We start from the raw sequence: 22,902 nt of genomic DNA, 5'->3' as shown, positions 1-22,902 counted from the left end.
TTACGAGGTTCTTAACAGAAGGGTCATTCCTCTTATGTTTGGTTGGATCAAGACTGGACCCTTTGTCGTAATTTGTAATATATTAAATTCATCCTCTCGCTTTTATCGGGCTTTGTACTCATCAGATTTGTTGACTGTTTGTCACGCGTGCGGGTCACGACAAATTAATTATACGGCGCAAGTTAAGACCAGCCTCGACTCTCGTGCACTTTGTTTTAATTACAATTGATGTTTATTTTATAATTTAGGATAACATTTTATATTGTTTGTTTGTTTCTTTATACAATTTATATTTCATTATAATGTAAAAAAGAATTGTTATTACGGGAGACACATATATTATATATGATTGTGATATGTTTTATATTTATTGTACACACTTATTTAAATATTGATGAAATGTTATTCATTTATTAGATTTTTTTTATCATGTGAATGTCAAATCATCAGTGTCAAATAATTGTGTACGTTATATGTATAACATATCAAAAAGATCATCGATGTGATTGTGCGAAACACGAATTTTGTTTTGGAACATGAAGTTAATTATCAGATTTATTGATACAAAAATGAAGGGTGATATTTATTTGCTTTACCTCTTTCAATAATTCAAGAATGTATATATATTCGAAGTGCCAGAGTTGAAATTTTTCCATATAACTTTTAAAAGATATGGAATTTGCGTGGTGAATTGGTGATAATGATATCTCTAACATTCAAAGCTTCATATTATCTTATTATATTAACTTTATATTGTATGTTATAATTGATTAATAAAGTAGAATAATCATATCCATGGCCTCGTCCTTATACGCCTATGAAATGATCATAATTTCATAAATTTTTTTAAAAAAATTATGAAATTTAAATTACAGCATTACCATTGGTTATATTTTTTAGTAAAATAACAATGGTCAGATCTACAAAAATTATGTAAAAAAAAAAAAGTTTTACATATTTTTTTTTACTATGTTGGAATCAATATGTAAAATTCCAATGGATTGAGGAAAAGGGTTCTCAATACATACTTTGTTCTTGAAGGGTAAATAGAGAGCAAAAAATTGAAAAGTAGCCCTTTTTCATTCTCCAAATTTTAAATCGGGAAAAATAGTGAATCATTGTTATTACATTCTCCTTTTTCATGGAGAAACGTGACGTGCATCATCAGTCTAAAGTTGTACTAATTAATGCCCTATTAAGTAACATAGGGATGGTTAAAACTCAAGAGAATAGAGAGGAGAATAATCAAATATTGGTTGAAAATGTGGATTTTTCATAAGAATTGTATAATGTTAGAGATATCAAAGACAAATATCAATTTTTTTTTTATCGAAATTTGTTCGTTTTTCGTTATGGTTAACTAAATTAAATATCACGAAATATATGGTATGATGAAATTCCATTTTGGGATGAAAAGATTAAGCTTATAGAGAGTTAATCTAATGTGTTCATACGGGGTTCTGATGTACAACATCTTGCGGAACAATCGTGGATTTCTCTACCTGTTCGGATGGTCTTACTCCTTTCGACGAGCTCGGTCCTTTTGGTGTATTGGCTTTGGAAATTCGATCTATGTTAGATCGAGCTTGTTAATTAATTTCAAAGTCTATTCAGTATATGTGACAGACGGCTAATGGTGCGACGCATTTGTTAGCTCGCAATGTTATCTTTTTTTTAACAGTACGATTAAATGGATATACTTATCAACATTGAATTTCAGGATCTTCCAAATTAATTATATGATAGTTTATTCAAAAATAAAAAAGACAACAGGTATGGGGAGCAAGCAAGACCTTTCTTTCTTTTTTCCAAACACTCGGGGTTGGAGGATTTATAAATCTAATATAACGAAACAAAGATCACGGGTTCTCATCTTCATTGACCTTCTTTGGGATTTTTTTTTAAAAAAAAAAGGGAAAAGGAACGGTTTTTTGGTCACTTAATTAGATCACATGAAAAATAATATAACCTGATGTAACATCGAAATTTGCATTTACACCGGAGATCCGTCGAAAAAAATTGCCGGATCCACGTATGAATTATATTAGTTTTGATAATATGCGTCAAAGGATATCAACTATTTGGGTTTAGGAGATGATTAAGTGCTTACAATTTTTTTTTGAATCAAAAAAAAAAAATAACAGCATGTGCATTTGATATTTTTCCCCCTTAAATTCAAAAAGGATGATCGATTGCTTCCTTGCCATTGGATTATCAGTGGATGATGATAAAAAGGATAAAACAAAGGAAGATATTCTGTTTATGCAAACAAATGAAGGAAGCATGCGTGACCATTATCAATTATGGCAAACTAAAGGCAAAGATATGGTATCATGCATGCATGGTGCATTTACCTTTTCTGCTTTTAACTCCCAAATGTCACCATCTGTGAGCACTGTCCACTAGGTACACTACGAGTTAATGCAGTAGTATATAACAATGTTAGTCATGTAAACCCTACTAGGTAAACCTTATGCGACAGGGTCGCACAAGAAAATATTGATACGAAGAACCTAACTCATTATTATTAATCAAACGTTCTCGTACTACACCAACTTGAATTTCCCGCAATAATGTTGATGTCATAGTTCTTCCAAAGAAGAGTAGAGTAGAAAGAGATCTAGTATTGACTTAATGCGGGGCAATATTTGTATATTATCATTTCAGTGTCGTTTTTTGAGTAACAACAAATGATTAAGATTACAATTGTGATTATACCCATTAAATTGATAAAGGGATTTTATTGGGAACAAAAAGGGCAAAAAAATACAGGAAAATGGGGCCCGAACACGATGATTGAAAGAGAAAGAACCGAAGCAGGCGTGGCTAAAGAGAGGGACACTTAAACAGAGTATATGCACTGTAGTGAAATAAGGGGACATTTTATTCCATGTAAGATATTCCCCTTTTGTCTGTTCGTATAGTGTGGGCCGTTATCTTTATGGCTACATCTTTCAGAAAAATAAAAGAAATAATGGGTGTTCGGCGCCCACCCCCCCCCCCCCCCCCCCCCCCCTTATTTCATTTATGCATTTTTTCCTCGCTGATTTTGTTTTTTTTTTTTTATTGAATGAGCGAAAATGACCATTCATCGAAGGAGCTCACAAGTACAACAAATGAATTGAATCCAATTCAGAATTATAAGATTAATATACTCTCTCGATTTCGAGATTTTTAGCTATTGACTATTAAAATCGCACTCACCTTGAACTGAGAAATGGGCCTAGTGGCAATGGTGACTAGGTGATAAAACTGTTAAAACGGATCAATCCGACCAAATCAGCCAATTAGAAACCTCCCATTGTGGGTCACGGCCTAAGCAGACCAATTCGTCAAAAAATAAAAAAAAATGAAAGCAACACTAATACTTGATATCTGAAACAAGATTATTAACAATTTTTAGAAAATAATAAATGTTATATTCGAACAAATCATATAAATTTTTTATGTCAATGATGTATACAAAAAAAAATATCCTAATAATATGAATAACATAAATATAAATCTAATTTAAAAAAATGTAATTCATGAAAAACACATCAAATATTGATTTTAAATTTCTAGTAAACATAATTTAACAATAAGTATGTTTATGTAACACTTCAAAAAACAATAAATGAAAATTTGATTTTTGTAAACAAAAAATTTGGTGGGACCGACCCGCCACAAATAACGGACCGTTTAGGTCAACCTCCAAACGGGCCATTAAAATTGTAACCAAATCCACCGATTTTTCATGGCGGGGCGGGCAGGTCTGATGGCCCAAGGTCATTTTGACAGCTCTATTGGATGAAATACTCTTTAATGATCAAAATTAATAGTAATGATTGAGAATATTGATGGAAAACAGTTAAAAAATTTAATGGTAATAATTTGATTTTAATGTGAAAAATTAATACCGTTAATTTTAAAATTTTAATCAATAATTTCTTTCTTTGAAATTTAAATAATTTTGTAAAAATTCCAACATAGTTTAATCATTTTTTAGTTTTATCAGGCTTTATTGCTACCTGTAATATTAAAAACAGAAAATATGAAATACAAAGATGAATTATTTGATTAAAAAAATTAAACATTAGGGAAAATAAATTATTTCCTCTCTTACACCACACAAAAATGAATTATTTGATTAAAATAATTTAACAAAAATTGTATTTTATTTTCTAAAAATAAAAATTGACATTATTGGGCTTCCAGATTAAAATCAACCAATGGGCCCAGCCCATGAAACAACTCCATCGTAAAACAGCAGAAGATAAAATGGCAAAGGTTTCGTAACAAGTCGTCTTCCGCACTCTAAAACCTTAATAGCTCTAATCGATTACGGATCGAATTGTAGAATATTCAAAGTATCTGTGATATTTTTAAACATGGAGGGATTGAAAGAATGTGAAGCTAATATGGTGATGTACCTGAACCCTTGCAAGGCCAAAAGCCCCACCGACGCCATTCTCCGCGAGCTTAGCTCTTTGCTCTTCACGTTAGTTTTAGTACAACCTTTTTTCCTTTTGTTTTTTTTAGCACAAGGGCTCATGGGCTGATCACGAATGATTATTTTGACTGAAAGATGTTTCTTTGCTTCGTCTGTGTAGGTATAGTGAGACTTTTGATGGTGTGGTGTTGGCATATGATCCAAATGTTCGTAGTAATTGGGCGAGGATATTACCTGGAGTTCATCCATATTTCGGGGTGAAATTAAAAGCTAGATTGTTGCTATTCAATCCCAAGCCTGACATGCTTTTAGGTAGTTTTCCGGCGTTATTTCCTCGTAAAAAAATATATTATTTTTGCACAGAGGGGGAGGTGGTTAAAATAACTAGACATTCGATTCATACTGTGGTTCTTGGTTTCTCTACGGCTTTTATAGAAGTCGAAGACATCCGCGAATAATTCAAGCATAAAAGTGTAAGCGTCTTGTCTTGAGGGATGATGTACAGTTTAAGGAGCCAGAATTTGTGCCGCTCATTCATATTATCTTCACTCATCTTCAAAAACGCGGAGAGGTTGTTAGCCTATCCTGTAGGAAGCACAAGTTCAAAGTCGGAACTCGGAACTCGGAACTGTTCTGCGTTTTGTGGTGAAGAGGCGATCTTTTTGTATTCCCCGCCTCGGCGCCAAAATTATTTTGTGGGTGGTAACTGAAAATTTTGTCATAGTGGTGGTTAAAATATATAACATACCCTGTGATTCCCGTTTACTAAAATCAACCATTTATCGTTTAGTGAACTTCTTGACATAATGGGTTGTAAAGTCACTCTATTTGTCTTTGTTCAACAGTAACAAGGTCTGACTGTTCGCATTGAAATATAAGTTTGATAGTTGAATTCAAACTTGAATTTATGGGGCATATTAACTTATGAAACCTTGCTCTTGCTCATATATTATTAGTTGGTTTCGAAAATGAAACAAGAACATTTTGAATCCCAAGGGATTTTCAAGGATTGCTGTTTTTTCCTCATAAAGGGGCTTGTGCGTGTAATTCCTAACTCTGTTTCCTTAAGGTATATTTTTACAGATTAAAATATAAACAGATTACAGTTATTTATGGCTCGATTTTAATGTTGTTGTGTTTATTCGGTTAAAATCATTGTTCAAGCTTACATGGAGGCTGGAGCCATTCAAGCTCGAATTCTAATCATATTGCATAAACGTTCAGAATTTCTATTGCAAAGAAAATGATACTTCGAAGTTATTACATTCATTTCAGAAAATGAACAACAAATTGAAGAATGACACTATTGTAAACGCTATATTCGATACAACTCTGGATTCTTGAACTTTTAAACCACTATGACCTGGAAGAGTTCAGTCGACAGGACCAAAGAGGGAAGAAGAAATAGAACCCAACTTGATATTTTGGTGAACTTGTCATGGAAGTTAATGGTTGTCTTCTACGGATTACTTTGGTTTATGTAATCTAACCAATTGAATTTTCTTGCAATTCCATCGGTCTATTGAATGTCTATTTAACAAAAAAACCACGGGGAGATGGGAACTAGTCACGGAATGAGAAATTTATTAGCTGCATCATCCATGTATTCATTTTCATTGGGAAAACAAAATTCTGAAATTGATACATTTAGAAAGCTTTTATTTTTGAAATTTGAAGTACTTGTGTCTCATTGACTTCACCTACTTCAATTTTATTGTAGTTCTGATGAAGTGGTGCTTCATATATCAGGATCTTTGACCACTGCCAGCTCAGAATGTGCTCGTAGGTTGGATAAAAATTTGGATAAATGGTCTCAAACTGACAGGTTTAATGTGAAATGTCTGTATAGGAAGTTATTTAGAGAACATGTAGCATTTTGATTGAGTTTTCACTGATCTGTGTTCATTTCACAGCACCTCCAAAAAGAGGAAAGTCAATGAAGGAATCAAAAATCCAGAGGGAGACAGATTGATGATCAATAAGAAAATTATCGGAGAAGATGAAATGCCAGAGGAAGGCATGACGATGGTCAAAAGGAAACAACTTTATGGAAAAATGACCAGCAGACAGATTAAAAGGTCCAAGAAAGGGAGAAAAGATCAATCTTGAAGGTTGATGTTGGAACTTATTTTAATTTTAATGACAGAAGGCCCTTTATAAGGTTCTGTAATTATTTTTTCTTCTGGCTCTAATTTTTTTGGTGTCCATCTTCCATTCTCTAACATCATTGTTCTCACATGCAGCAGTAAGTTCTCGGTCAGACTTCATATTTTTCTGTATTTTTTCCTGTATATTTAGTTATCTGCATGTGTTTTGTTTCTGCTATCTTGCATATACATTTGAAATTTTACACAGCCCATTCAATGATCATATCAGAATGACATTCAATTATCATATCTGAATGGGGATTTGTGAATCATGATTAAGTCAGGTTTTGGTGTTGTTTTTATGAACTAGTCCATATTCTTTCAAGTGGCCCTCCTTATAAGATCCAAATGAAAATGACATGAGCATTAAAAATGGTTTCTTTTGAGAATGGTTGTTAGATTAACAAGGTTGAGCCTATTTTAGTGTGTGTGTGTTTACCTGGGAATGCGTGAGAGAGGGAGAGGGAAATGGAATATTTTAGGTTCGTAAATAATGCTCTGAGTTGCATCTTCCTACCATGTGATGGTTGGGATTATATAATGGGAAGAATACATAAAAGGGTAGTGAATATTTCCCGTGTAATCCGGACTCCTAATATGCTTCCTTCTTCATCTATGAACAACAATCAATGTGAAGTTGTTAGGATTCTTTAAAGTAGTTTGTCAAAAATATTTGTTTGGTTTACTTGATATACAAATTTAATATATGAATGCATTTTGAAAGGATCTTTGGAGATTCAATAATGGCTTCTTGTATATGCACAACGGAGTCGAGGATAGCGAAGGGGCGGCGGTATGGAAGTAACAAGGATTTCTTGGGAATGAGCTATTAAATTTTAAATCCTCGATTTAAATGAGAAGATAATTTTCAATAATTCTAAAGATAAGCTGATGTAGCCTGCCAAATGCCATTCATTACCTTTGCTGGGTATTGCCCATGTGCATGCTCGAGTAATGAAGGAACAGAGTTTTGAAATTTTTTGTTCTCACGTTTGGTACTTTGGAAAGAATTATGTATATCTATAATATCATACAGTAGTTCAAATACCATGTTTTGATCGTTCTAAAAATATCATAAATTATTACATTCAACATACTAGAAAGGCGAAATCATGGAAAGCAAGAAAGAAGAATAAAAATTAAATTACAGGTAATTATGAAGCATACGAAATGGAGGTAATAATCTAATTTGGCTAGTGAGGAAGTGGGATGTGGGTCACCTCCCCCCCGACCCAACGACGACGATGGTGTAAAACGGTCCAAAACTTGGAAGCTTTCGGTTGGGGAGCGTGCGTTACTTGAGTCATTCACGTAATTAAATATGATAAAGATGCTCACAAACTTTATGTTTTTGTACTGGAAAACATAATAATATATGCTGCATACAAATTACAGAAATGATTTTACGTATCTTACGTACTTATTCCACCAGTATAATCTGTACTATTTCCATTTCCCCTTTTTAAATGTTGGCGTGGGAATAATTTGAAAGTTTCAACAAATTGGAGTGATATATATATATATATATATATATATATATATATATTGAAAATATTAATTTTAATATCGTAAGTTGACTTGTTTTGGATTTTAGTTTTGTATTTTGTCAAAATTTGATTTTCATCAAGTAATTTAATATTTTTTTTTCTTTTTTAGCAAAAAAACATTAAATACGACGAAGATTGTTTATTTGATATCAATTATCTCCTACGAAATTCATGTGACAAAGATAAAACATATATTACACATGAAAAGTTAACTAAGTAAAAATAAAGGAAAACAACAAGTTTTTGTTATCCCATTTTGCAATATTGAGTGTCTCTTTTATATTTGTTTCCATGAATTTAAATGTGCGTTACATAGACTTTATTCACGTCATATAAGACACGTAAAAGAGACTTTGTTTCAAACAAGCAAAAATCGACGAGTTTAGTTGCTTCGGCGGAAAAAAAAAAGACTGAAATAAAAAATCCAAATTATTAGATGAAAATCATATTTAAACAAATTACATGACTAAAATTCAAAAAAGATCAATTTACTATGCTGAAATTACAATTTTTCCTATATAGTACACATATATAAATGTAAAAATAAAGAATGGGTCTTAAAAACTTGTTGTATGATACACATAAATAATTGCGCCGCGAATGATTTCAGCTAAGAAAAAAGACGAGCAAAAGTACATAAAATTCGAACAACTTTTCAACGCAAGGCAAAACTCAAAAGGATTAAGGTTCCATTTCATTTCGATATATCTTCGGTATCCATTAATTTAACTCCTAAAGGCATCGGATCACATGAATAATATAAAACTTTAGACTATCTAACATTTATTATCAAGACGTACATCCGTAATATTCTCTAAGTATAGTTCTTAAAATATTTTTATAGATAGATTTAAACAGTGGCGGAGCCAAAAAATACGACTCTGTCAGAGCTAAAATTTTAAACTCTTAAATATTTTAATATTTTAAATTGATCTACCCGGACTAATATAAAATTTATCTAAAATTATACAAAAATTTATATATAAATTTTTTAAAAAATTTAGACCATCCGAGCTAACTGGATTTGATCACTTTAAAAAATACAATGCATGTCAAAAAGGGTCGATGAACCTCAAGATTTAGTATCCCATGCACGTTCGTGTTGTCTACATCATGAATATCTTACCTTAAAACTAGTTAGAAGTAAATACTATGGAATTAGCAACCTTAAAATGTATTTAACATAGGATTACGCGATGCATGCATGCATGCGATGTGGCTGCTTAGCATAAATCCAAAACTAATAGCATGCATTAAAAAAATCAGGTCTCGGAGAATGTTAAATGCACCTTTCTGTCTTTATCGGATATTCAATGTTGATAACTTTTATTCACATATAATTTTACGAAAAATGCCAAAGGACAAATACAATATATCAAGAAATCTCGATTCCCAAACACAACCATTCTTCAATGATTTACGAGGCCAATCTCAAATATTGTGACGATTGAAATAACTTAATGTCAAAAATGTCAATTTTAGTTGGGAATGATTTTTTTAGCTTATTTAATAATATGACAGATGAGACGTAGGGATGTAAATGAGCCGAGTCGAGCCGAGCCGAACAGTATCAGGCTCGGGCTCGGCTCGTTCAACTATTTTCTCAGCTCGGGCTCGGCTCGAGCTCGTTACGAGCTTTTGGTTTCAAGCTCGGGCTCGGCTCGTTCGGAAGTTGTGAAGCTCGGGCTCGGTTCGAGCTCGGCTCGAACATTTAGCGACGGCTTTTTGAAACACTGTCGCTGATTAAATCAGCGAAATCAGCGACGGTTTTTAAGCGACACACCGTCGCTGATTAAATGGGCGACGGTTTTTAAGCGACAAACCGTCGCTAAATGTTCAGTATAGTTTAGTTTCTTTTGTTAATCTGCGCGGTTCATCTTATTACTTCAGCAAGAAATTATTTTTCTTATTTTTTTACTTCGTCAACATTGATATACCGAAGTAAAATATAATAAAAAAATATAGTGAAGCCCGTGTTTTTAAACATCCGAAGAAAAATATATTATTTTACTTCGCTTGTGTTATTATTGAAGTTATTGCATGTATTACTTCGTAATTTATTATTGCCGAAGTAAAGCCTGTCGAAATAAAATCCGATTTTTCTACTAGTGATTATTGCCATAACATTCACATTTTTAATATAACTAGGTAAAGATACGTGCGACGCACGTGAAAATACATTTCTATTATCAATAATTGTTCTTAAAGAAATGAGATCAGAAGAGATTAATTTACAAAAAATTATATATTAATGATTTCATGCTATATTAGTCGATAGAAATGAGTAATGTTATGTGCAACTAAATTTGTACAATAATTCTTACAATTCAAAAATATCAATAGAAATTTCATTTATCAAAATCTCATGATAAATTAAATATAAAATCTCATTAGATAATAACAAAATCTCACGATATAATTGTTGTAAATATCGCAGTACTATATATTAGTTGTACCTTTAGCATTATCCGTAGGAAATTCAATGTAATATAATTTATACTATATGTATTATAAAATGATTGCAAAAGATATTTGTTTTAAAAATTTGATGTGTTATAAATCTAATTTTATTCTTGATTGGAAGGATTTCAAATCCATGGATTTCAATACATTCAAATGTATTTTTGTTATTTAGAGATGTAACATCATAAACTTCAAATCCACTCATTTCATGTTTATATAGTAGTATTTCATGTTAGTTATGATATTGTTCAAGTCCACCAAATAATAATGTTATTTGAAATTTATTCTACTTTATATAAATAATAATATGTAAATAAGTAATGTGTAGATTCAAGATTTGATATATTGTTTCATTGATAACAATAAAATTATAATTCTAATCCATAAATTTGAAATCAATTTATCCAAGCACAATCTAAATAAATTAATAATTGTTGAAAAACATATTAGTAATAAATATTATAATTTTGTATAAATTAGACATTGGAGAAAATATAATATAAAATTGATATCACAATAGGTATTAAAATTAAATTTGAGAGAAGAAAAAAGTATAATACATAACGTTGACCACTTATTTTATCACGTGTTATTGATTTATGAAAAATAAAAATATAATATACATAATATATTCTAAACCTTAAATTAAATTATTGCGTCAAATTTTTTCTTCTTTTATATTTTCAATTTATATTGCTTTCACGATTTTTTTTATCATCAATTTTTTCTTCTCTTTGAAAAACAATATTCTCGCCATCTTCATTAGCAAATCTTATGAGAAGAAATGTATATTCTTCTCTATTTGACGCCTCTACAAATCTCCACACAATTAAGTGTTTTGTAGAAAAAAAATTTGTTTCATCATGTAAATAAAATCAAAGAATTTTGTTATTTCAGTATTCTACAAATTATATTTATTTTTTGTAAATATTTTAACTTAATCTAGAAGCAAATAAAATCAATGAATTTTGGTTATTCTATCTTCTAGACAACTGACAAAATATGATTTAATTAATATTTTATTATATTTATCAAAAAATGTTCAACTCTTAAATGATATAACATATTTATGCAATATATTATTTAAATACAAAAATTCAAAATTAAGATAACATAATTTTTTTTATATTTCATACTATATTATTGGAAGTATTAAATTTGTATATATTAATTTTTTTCTGAGAAACTTCTTGCATATATAACTCATTCAAAAGATTATAGATTTACAAAATAAAACAAATCATATTCAATTTAATATTTTGTGAAAAATATATGTTCACTTCATCTACAAGCAAATAAAAACAAATAACTTTGACCTTAATTCACACTTTTATAATATGTATAGATTTTTAATTTTTAATTTATTATCATTTATCATACATAATTATTTTTGTAATAGCCGAGCCCGGTGTACGGTACGATTTAAGTTTCGCTTGTTATTTGGGTTTTGTGATTAGATGATTGGTTGTGTTTTGGGCTATAGTATTATTGGTTATTGTTTTGTTGAGGTATTAGTTGGTGTTGATTGTTCGTTTCAGCGTTTCGGATCGAGTTTAGTTGATTTATTACTGTTCATTGCCGTGAGTAGAGTGCACCCGCGCTCTTAGAGGAGTGCCCCCGCGGTGTACTATTCACCATTTTGGAAGTTGAAGGCCGTGAGGACACCGCACCCGCGGCAGTGCAAGGACCGCACCCGCGGTGAGACCGCACCCACAGTAATTGTAGCACCGCACCCGCGGTGATCGTGCATGGAATTTTGTTGGATTGCCGTGAGCTTAGCGCACCCGCGGTGCTTGTGTGACCGCACCCGCGGTGTAAGTATGGGCGAGTTTTTAAGTGACTTTTTGGGAGTTGTTGGCCATACCTACCTTATCTTCTTTCCTCCATTTCCGATTTTCTCTCTTTTGGCAAGGGTTTTCATCCATTTCAATTGCTTCCCACCTTTGATTCTTGGCTTTGTTTCGATTTCCGACTTGAGATCGACGTTCTCCGTGGTATAAGGAAGCTTAGGTAAGTTTTTGGTGCGATTCTATTAAGGTTTTGAGTTAAGGGTTTGCTTGAGCTTGATGTTTTGTTGGTTTAATGGATTATTTGACTTGTACTTGTGGATATAGAGTTGATTTTGGTGTTATTTATGGATTATTGTTGTAGGTGGTGTACCAAGAGCTAAGTTTGAGGTGTTCTATTGGGTTGTAAGTGGAATTTCATCCTTTTTGCTCACATGATATTATATGTATTGTGTTTTAAAGGTTTCAAAGTGTTATTCCCTTCCATTGATCCATTGTTATGTATTGATTTCATTGATTATCTATTGGAGGTATTGTATATATCACTATTGTTAAAAGGGAATACAAGAGAAAAGATAGAGATTGCGAAACGACGGCTTTAAATGTTATTCAGAGTTCAAATGTTTTTATTGGATTGATTAATCATAGTCAGAGCATTGCATGCAATTAGATGATCATCGACCATAGGCTTTTATCCCCTCACAGTTATCGATTTATATCGATGGGATATTGGCAACCACAGTCATAGATACTATTGATATCAATCCAACCATAGAAAAGAGAAATACCATCGTATTGCTATCTATTGCTATTGCTACAGTTATTGCTACAGTATTCATGTTTCAGAGTTGATGGTATTTATGATTTCAAAGCCATGTTTTACAGAGTATACTATGTATCATTGCTATGTAGAGTTCCACTTGCTGAGTTTTTATACTCATTTCAGTTATTTTCATGTGATGCAGATAAGAGCGACCGACCAGGACAGTGATCGTGGATGGGGGTCATATGCATACACCGTTAAAAGGAGGATTATTTTGTATTATTTTGGGACATGATCATAAGAATGATTATTTTGTATTTTGTATGTCATTTGAATGATCATGTATTTATTTTTGTAAACATTTTATGAAATGTATTTTGAAACTCCTTCCATATTTTAAAGAAAAATTTTAAATTCCGCTGTGTATTTTATCGTTACGGGTCAGAGTGTCACATTTAGTGGTATCAGAGCGGTGTTCTTCGGACCAATGCATATGACTTCGTCTACTTTCAACTGTCCGGGTATGTTTTCTTGCATCTATCCATTGTTATATATATTGATTGGTGTCTTGTGAGCAATTGTAGAGTATGCCTCCTAAGCGTAAGGCGGCAGAGGGTGAGGATAGTTCTTCCTCGAGAGTTGTCGACGAGTTCGGCAAGTTGCTTAAGGAGCAAGCCAAAGTTCATAGCGATCAGATCCAGCAGTTGCTCCGATTGCAAGGAGCAGGACAGGGTCGAGGCCAAGTGAGAGGTCAGGTTGCTCAGGCTGTTGGCACTGATGCCGTCTTTTCTGCTTTTAAGAGAATGGATCCACCGGAATTCGCAGGTAGCACCGATCCTCTAGTAGCTGTCGAGTGGGTCAAGGCGCTTGAAGCTATCTTCGATCATCTCCAGTATGAGGACAAAGACAGGATCAGTTGTGCTGTTTTCATGTTGGTTAAGGCTGCCCGCATTTGGTGGAATGCGACGAAGGTCAGTGTTACTGTTGCGACACTGAAGTGGTCTGAGTTTACGGACTTGTTCTACGACAAGTATTTTCCCGATGCACTTCGAGCGAGGAAGGTTACGGAGTTCTTGGAGCTTCGACAGGGGAGCATGGATGTTAGTCAGTATATTCTGAAGTTTGAAGAGGGTTGCCTATTTGCTCCGTATGTTGCATCCAATGATAAAGATAAAGGCGCTCATTTCATTCGAGGCCTTAGAGCTGAGATTCGTCGTGATATCAACATGTCCAAGGCCGTTACTTTCAAGGAGATTGTGTCCAAAGCATTGTTAGCCGAGCAGGATGAGAAGGACATCGCCAGGGAGAGGCAAGAGAGGCATCAAGCTGTTAATCAGAGAGGCCAGGGTTCTAATCAGAGGGGCAGGGATCGTTTCAAGGGCAAGGGCAAGATGGAGCCGAGTCCTAGACCATCGCCAGTTCCATTTGATCCCGAGAAGCCTTTGTGTCCAAAGTGTGGCAAGCATCATCGAGGAGAGTGCAGATTGGGCACTCATACTTGTTTTCGTTGTGGCACGGCAGGCCACGTTGCCAGAGATTGTCCACGAGGAGCTAGCCAAGGGAGAGTGCAGGGTCGTATCTTTTCGATGACCAAGGAAGGTATTAATCATGATTCTTCATTGATCTCTAGTACTATTTTGATTTTAGGCAGAGTAGCTACTACTTTGATTGATACTGGTGCTACTCATTCTTTTATGTCTGAATTGTTTTTGAGATCTTTGGGTATAGTTCCTTCTGTTCTTCCCCTCCAGCTTAGTGTTGTTTTGCCTTCGGGAGATGTCTTGTGCCCGACATCGATTGTCTTTGCGTGCCCTGTTCGTATTGAGGAGCGAGTTGTCTTCGCTGATTTGATTGTTATTCCTATGGTTGCTTTCGATGTTATTCTTGGCATGGATTGGCTTTCGACTTACCGTGCAGTTATCGATTGTGTTGCTAAGACAGTAGCTTTTGCAGATGATGGCCAGGGAGGAGTTCTCGCCAGCTCAGGTACTTCGCTGGTCCTTCCTTTTATTTCTTGTCTTGAGGCTGAGAGATTGCTGTGTAGAGGTTGCGATGGGTTTCTTGCTTCTATTGTGGATGTTGATAGACTGATTAAGTTGAATGTAGATGATATCGATGTTGTGAGGGAGTTTGCTGATGTGTTTGAGGATGATGTTCCGGGTTTGCCGCCGGATAGGGATGTTGAGTTTGTGATCGATCTAGCTCCTGGTACGGTTCCTATCTCTAAGGCTCCGTACCGGATGGCTCCTACTGAGATGAAGGAGTTGAAGGCGCAGTTGCAGGATCTTCTAGACAAGGGTTTTATTCGTCCGAGTTCTTCGCCTTGGGGAGCTCCGGTTCTTTTTGTTAAGAAGAAGGATGGATCTTTGCGGCTGTGTATCGACTACAGGGAGCTCAACAAAGTGACTGTCAAGAACAAGTATCCGTTGCCACGGATAGATGATTTGTTTGATCAGCTCCATGGTGCCACTGTGTTCTCGAAGATTGATCTTCGGTCTGGCTACTATCAGTTGAAGGTTAGGGAGTCTGATGTCCCTAAGACGGCTTTCAGGACCAGGTATGGTCATTTTGAGTTTCTTGTGATGTCGTTTGGTTTGACCAATGCCCCTTCAGTCTTCATGGACCTGATGAACCGAGTGTTCAAGCCGTTCTTGGATAGCTTCGTCATTGTTTTCATCGACGATATTCTTATCTATTCCAAGACCAGAGAGCTTCATGCAGAGCATCTCAGAGTGGTGCTTCAGTTGTTGCGAGAGAAGAGGTTGTTTGCCAAGCTGAAGAAGTGTGAGTTTTGGCTGGATCAGATTTCTTTTCTAGGCCATGTCGTTTCGAGAGATGGCATTGCTGTTGATCCATTGAAGATTGAGGCGATTCAGAATTGGCCTATTCCTACTTCTGTTTCTGAGGTACGCAGTTTCCTCGGTTTGGCGGGTTATTATCGTCGTTTCATTTCAGATTTTTCCAAGATTGCCCTGCCATTGTCCAATCTGACGAGGAAGACTGTGAAGTTCGAGTGGTCTATCGATTGCCAGCGTGCATTTCAAGAGCTGAAGGACAGGTTGACGACAGCTCCTGTTCTTTCTTTGCCTAGTGGTTCTGAGGATTTCGTTGTCTATACCGATGCGTCGAAGAGAGGCCTTGGTGCAGTTCTGATGCAGCGAGGTAAGGTTATTGCCTATGCTTCTCGCCAGTTGAAGGATTACGAGAAGAATTATCCGACGCATGATTTAGAGCTAGCAGCTGTGGTTTTCGCCCTGAAGATTTGGAGACATTATCTGTATGGCGAAAAGTGTGAGATCTTCACAGACCACAAGAGTTTGAAGTATCTGTTTTCTCAGAAAGAGCTCAACATGCGGCAGAGGAGGTGGTTAGAACTTGTCAAAGACTATGATGTGACGATCAGTTACCACCCAGGGAAGGCGAACGTTGTGTCTGATGCTTTGAGCCGCAAGTCGAGTGCTTCTTTGAGTTCTTTGTTTCAGAGGCCTTTGTTGATGGATTTGCAGAGAGAGGAGATTGATCTGGTGATTCCAGGTACCATTGCTCGCTTTTCAGCGTTGGTCATTCGATCTACTTTGACGGACAGGATCCGTAGAGAGCAGTCGACTGATGTTCAGTTGACAGAGTTGAGAGCTAGAGCTCAGGAGAGGGGTAATTCAGAGTTTGGTTCGAATGGTGATGGATTGGTGACTTTCAGAGGCCGCATTTGTGTTCCTATTGGCGACGATATTCGTAGAGACGTCTTGACAGAGGCTCATACCGCACCTTATTCGATTCATCCAGGCAGTACGAAGATGTATCAGGATCTTCGTCGACTCTACTGGTGGCCAGGTATGAAGAAAGATGTTGCTTTGTTCATTTCTCAGTGCCTTACTTGTCAGCAGGTGAAGATTGAGCATCAGAGACCTGCTGGGACATTGCTATCTTTGCCGATTCCTCAGTGGAAGTGGGAGCACAGTACGATGGATTTCGTGACTGGTCTTCCCAGAGTGCCGAAAGGTTATAATTCCATTTGGGTCATTGTTGATAGATTGACCAAGTCAGCTCATTTCCTTCCAGTCAAGACGACGTACTCGATGAATCAGTATGCCGAGGACTACATTGCAGAGATTGTTAGACTGCATGGTGTGCCCGTGTCGATTGTGTCTGATCGTGAATCAAGACGACGTACTCGATGAATCAGTATGCCGAGGACTACATTGCATAGATTGTTAGACTTCATGGTGTGCCCGTGTCGATTGTGTCTGATCGTGATCCCAGGTTTACCTCCGAATTTTGGAAGAGTCTTCATAGAGCTATGGGTTCTCGATTAGCTTTCAGTACAGCTTATCATCCTCAGAGCGACGGTCAGTCAGAGAGAGTTATTCAGATTCTTGAGGATATGCTCAGAGCTTGTACTATTGATTATTCTGGTAGTTGGGATTCTAAGTTACCTTTGGTGGAGTTCACGTACAACAACAGCTACCAGGCGACGATTGGCATGGCACCGTATGAGGCACTTTATGGCAGGAAGTGCAGATCGCCTTTGTTTTGGGATGAGGTTGGTGAGAGGAAGATGTTGGGACCAGAGTTGGTCCAGCAGACGGCCGACGTTGTTGCTGTGATCAGAGAGAGGATGAAGACTGCTCAGTCGAGGCAGAAGAGCTATGCAGATGTTCGTCGTAGGCCTTTGCAGTTCGAGGTAGGCGATCATGTATTTCTGAAGATAGCACCTCTCAAGGGTGTGATGAGATTTGGCAAGAAGGGTAAGTTGAGTCCTAGATTCATTGGTCCATTCGAGATATTGGACAGAGTTGGCGACCGAGCCTACAGATTAGCCCTACCGCCCGATCTTGACAGAGTCCATAATGTGTTTCACGTATCGATGCTCAGGAAGTATATTGCAGATCCTTCCCATGTTCTTCACCACGAGCCATTGGACTTGACGCCGAATTTGACGTACCAAGAGATTCCGGTTCAGATTTTGGATCGCACAGTTAGAGTATTGAGGAACAAAGAGATCGGCATCGTTAAAGTCCTTTGGAGGAACCATTTGATTGAGGAGGCTACGTGGGAACCAGAGACTGAGATGAGAGAGAGGTATCCTGAGTTGTTCGTGCAGTGACGTCGATTTCGAGGACGAAATTCCTCTAAGGAGGGGAGATTGTAATAGCCGAGCCCGGTGTACGGTACGATTTAAGTTTCGCTTGTTATTTGGGTTTTGTGATTAGATGATTGGTTGTGTTTTGGGCTATAGTATTATTGGTTATTGTTTTGTTGAGGTATTAGTTGGTGTTGATTGTTCGTTTCAGCGTTTCGGATCGAGTTTAGTTGATTTATTACTGTTCATTGCCGTGAGTAGAGTGCACCCGCGCTCTTAGAGGAGTGCCCCCGCGGTGTACTATTCACCATTTTGGAAGTTGAAGGCCGTGAGGACACCGCACCCGCGGCAGTGCAAGGACCGCACCCGCGGTGAGACCGCACCCGCAGTAATTGTAGCACCGCACCCGCGGTGATCGTGCATGGAATTTTGTTGGATTGCCGTGAGCTTAGCGCACCCGCGGTGCTTGTGTGACCGCACCCGCGGTGTAAGTATGGGCGAGTTTTTAAGTGACTTTTTGGGAGTTGTTGGCCATACCTACCTTATCTTCTTTCCTCCATTTCCGATTTTCTCTCTTTTGGCAAGGGTTTTCATCCATTTCAATTGCTTCCCACCTTTGATTCTTGGCTTTGTTTCGATTTCCGACTTGAGATCGACGTTCTCCGTGGTATAAGGAAGCTTAGGTAAGTTTTTGGTGCGAAATTATTAAGGTTTTGAGTTAAGGGTTTGCTTGGGCTTGATGTTTTGTTGGTTTAATGGATTATTTGACTTGTACTTGTGGATATAGAGTTGATTTTGGTGTTATTTATGGATTATTGTTGTAGGTGGTGTACCAAGAGCTAAGTTTGAGGTGTTCTATTGGGTTGTAAGTGGAATTTCATCCTTTTTGCTCACATGATATTATATGTATTGTGTTTTAAAGGTTTCAAAGTGTTATTCCCTTCCATTGATCCATTGTTATGTATTGATTTCATTGATTATCTATTGGAGGTATTGTATATCTCACTATTGTTAAAAGAGAATACAAGAGAAAAGATAGAGATTGCGAAACGACGGCTTTAAATGTTATTCAGAGTTCAAATGTTTTTATTGGATTGATTAATCATAGTCAGAGCATTGCATGCAATTAGATGATCATCGACCATAGGCTTTTATCCCCTCACAGTTATCGATTTATATCGATGGGATATTGGCAACCACAGTCATAGATACTATTGATATCAATCCAACCATAGAAAAGAGAAATACCATCGTATTGCCATCTATTGCTATTGCTACAGTTATTGCTACAGTATTCATGTTTCAGAGTTGATGGTATTTATGATTTCAAAGCCATGTTTTACAGAGTATACTATGTATCATTGCTATGTAGAGTTCCACTTGCTGAGTTTTTATACTCATTTCAGTTATTTTCATGTGATGCAGATAAGAGCGACCGACCAGGACAGTGATCGTGGATGGGGGTCATATGCATACACCGTTGGAAGGAGGATTATTTTGTATTATTTTGGGACATGATCATAAGAATGATTATTTTGTGTTTTGTATGTCATTTGAATGATCATGTATTTATTTTTGTAAACATTTTATGAAATGTATTTTGAAACACCTTCCATATTTTAAAGAAAAATTTTAAATTCCGCTGTGTATTTTATCGTTACGGGTCAGAGTGTCACAATTTTAATATTATAACTCATTAATTATCTCAAATTCGAGCTCACGATCTACCTAAACGAGCCGAGCTTGAACCCGAGCTCGTGAACCACTTAAACGAGCCGAGCTCGAGCTCGAGCTCACGAGCCAGCTAAACGAGCCGAGCTCAATTTTGAGCTCACGAACCTATTATCGAACATGTTCACGAGCTAACGAGCCGAACATCATTAATCTCAAGCTCGGCTCAACAAAATTGTCGAGTCCAAAATAAGTCTCGGACTCGGCTCGATAAGCTTAATGAACGAGCCCGAACGAGCTTTTTAACGAGCCGAGATCCGAAAAACTCGCGAACAGCTCGGCTCATTTACATCCCTAATGAGACAGTGTAAAATTGAATGTTGGAATTTAGTTAAATGATTATAGTTGATTCAACGAAAGATACATGACTAAAAACATCACACCATATATACATGAATAATATTGTCATTTTACTTAATCAATATTGTGATACCCTTGTCCCACATCGAAAAAATCAAAGATTTAATATGAATTTATAATTGCTTACAATGGACTTCTTTGAGATTTTGGAAAAGGTGGGCACACTAGCATACAGGTTGGCCCTGCCACCAAGCATGTCTAGAATTCACAACTTTTTTCCACGTGTCCCAACTACCGAAATACATCTCGGACCCAAGCAACGTGTTGGAAGTAGAACCGCTCATGATCGAAAGTAACTTGGGAGAAGAGCTGAACTACGAAGAAGTTCCCATTAGAATCGTGGACACCAAGGACCAAGTACTAAGACGACGAATCATTCTCTACGTCAAGGTACAATGGTCTAACTACACCGAAAGAGAGGCCACGTGGGAGCTAGAAGAAGGATGAGAAACCAATACCCGTACCTCTTCATCGACCAAGCCAACCCAAGTTTCGAGGACGAAACTTCCCATAAGGAGGGAGGGATGTAAAATCCAAGAATTTTAAGTTTTATCATTTAACTTTTATCACGATAGTATATTTTGGATACCAGGATTTATCTCATTTTAAGATGTGAGATTTGTAAGATTGAGTGAATAATAATATCGTGTATATCATTTGAAATTTTGCAGATAAAATGTCTAAGATTTGAATTGATATTGAGATATCGGGATAAAAGATCAAGCAAGAGATAATTAAATCCTAGAATTCGAAAGTAATCAATGTATATATATATGCAAATTTCGAAATTTGTATGGGATAAAAGATTTAGAATTCGATTATCACTCAAATCACGGATAGATATATCACGATTCGAGATAAAAGATTTAAGTCAGATTTCAACGCGATATCACTCGATCCCGATAGCAGCCAACCTCTATAAATAGGAGGGCCCTATAACTCGAAAATCACACCACATTGAACACCAAATTTTCGAAAATTGTGTCTAGTCACCTTAGAAATTTTCGAGTACAGCGAAGCGTTGTCGCCGTCCAGCCAATGAAGTAGGAATTTCGAAGAACCCTAACCTTTCTACGTTTTTCATCAAGAATTTAAGGTAAGTGGGCTGTTTTAAATTTCGGTTTTATGCATTTGAAGGTTTCGTTTTTTTGGTTTTAAAAATTTGGTTGAACACCGTCTGCGTTTTTAATCTTGTTACGTTTATACGTTGGCACTGTAAGAATTCCCTGAAAATGGGTGGAGTTCCAACATATGGCCCTTAACAGTGGGATAGAACTGTTTTATGGCCTCGCCTCCTTAGAGGATTAAAACTTAGGGACTGATATCAGTAAACTATGAAGGTGAAAATCGCAATGTTATTATGTTACGGATACGATGTTACGATTATGAAAAGTATGTTGTATTTATATGTATTTTTCGAAAATAATATTGAAAAATATTTATGTTGTTTTCAATATTTTCAATATCCCCCATTTACTGAGTATTTCCCAAAATATTCACCCCTTACACCTTTCCTCAAATAAATCCGAAGAACAGGTTGAAGAAGAAAGAATCTGAACAATTTTGGAGATGGTGAATTTTGGGATTTAGTTTAGTCATGTTAATTTTTTTGAATTTTAGTACTTTCAATTTTATGTTAGACGTTTCCGCAAGTTTATTTTAATTCAATTGTAAAGACTTTGTTTTTTTTTGAGATTATGATTAATAAACTGGTATTTCGGTTTATACTATGCTACGAGGCTGGTTGTTTTCAATTGTGTGATTGTTAAACGACGCCGGTGTCAAATCCCGAGTTTCGGGGCGTGACGGAATGGTATCAGAGCCGGTCACCGGCATGGAACACCGGTAAATAAGTGTTATGCGGGGCAAAGTGCTACGTGCATGAGAGCCACTTCTTGAACCTGCGGGGCAAAGTGCTACATGAAGGGAGCCATCTCTTGAACCTGTAGGAGCCACCTTTAGATTCTCGGTGCTGGTGGATCGAGGGGTCAGGCCGCGACGAGGACGTCGCGTTTTGAAGGAGGGGTGATTGTGATACCTTTGTCCCACATCGAAAAAATCAAAGATTTAATATGAATTTATAATGGCTTACAATGGACTTCTATAGCAACTTAGGTTAATCATTTTCGTAAAGCGGGGACGAATACGCTCTAGTTGCTATAGAGCTCATTATGCAGTCACACAGACACGGGCCCGAGTTCGGGGCCTGACAAATATTGTCTTTTGAAAAAATAATAAAAAGATTCTTTAAATTTTTACTCACTCACTGAGCCCAGAAAACTTAGTTATGCTACTGTTTGTAAGCACTTAAAACAAAGCACAAATTTTTTTCATGACATTGTATCGTAAATCAATTTTGTGAAATGAATTTATACAAAATATTATTTTTTTCTCTAAAAATATTATTCTTTGTTATAAATATGATCAAATCAATTTGTCTCAAAAATATAAATACGCGAGACCACGAAAATGAGTCAATCAAAAGAGGCTATATATATAGAAACAATATTAATTATGGCTTGATATGTTGGCCTTCAATTAGTTAGTACAATGAATAATATTAATATTGTTTCTATATTCAATCAATGATTA

At 36.0% G+C, this 22,902-nt stretch overlaps 1 protein-coding gene across 1 annotated transcript; it reads left to right on the top strand.

Moving 5' to 3' along the window:
- The first annotated feature begins 4,348 nt into the window (after nucleotides 1–4,348).
- LOC140831670 (uncharacterized) lies at nucleotides 4,349–7,217 on the top strand. Its single transcript, XM_073195418.1, has 4 exons — nucleotides 4,349–4,480; nucleotides 4,593–4,744; nucleotides 6,182–6,257; nucleotides 6,346–7,217. The coding sequence occupies exons 1-4, from the start codon at nucleotides 4,371–4,373 to the stop codon at nucleotides 6,539–6,541; spliced, it is 534 nt and encodes a 177-aa protein (XP_073051519.1). The 5' UTR covers nucleotides 4,349–4,370; the 3' UTR covers nucleotides 6,542–7,217.
- The last annotated feature ends 15,685 nt before the right edge of the window (nucleotides 7,218–22,902 follow it).

This window comes from Primulina eburnea, chromosome 5, assembly GCF_022965805.1.
Source record: "Primulina eburnea isolate SZY01 chromosome 5, ASM2296580v1, whole genome shotgun sequence".
Lineage (NCBI taxonomy): Eukaryota > Viridiplantae > Streptophyta > Magnoliopsida > Lamiales > Gesneriaceae > Primulina > Primulina eburnea.
The sequence above is the reverse complement of the archived record's forward strand: the minus strand, read 5'-3'. Positions and strand labels throughout refer to the sequence as shown.

Excerpts from the sequence above, each read along its gene's own strand:
- LOC140831670 (XM_073195418.1), top strand. The coding sequence starts at position 4,371 with ATGGAGGGATTGAAAGAATGTGAAGCTAATATGGTGATGTACCTGAAC. Across the intron at positions 4,481-4,592 it reads CTTAGCTCTTTGCTCTTCAC|GTATAGTGAGACTTTTGATG; the intron begins GTTAGTTTTAGT and ends TCGTCTGTGTAG. Across the intron at positions 6,258-6,345 it reads AAATGGTCTCAAACTGACAG|CACCTCCAAAAAGAGGAAAG; the intron begins GTTTAATGTGAA and ends TTCATTTCACAG.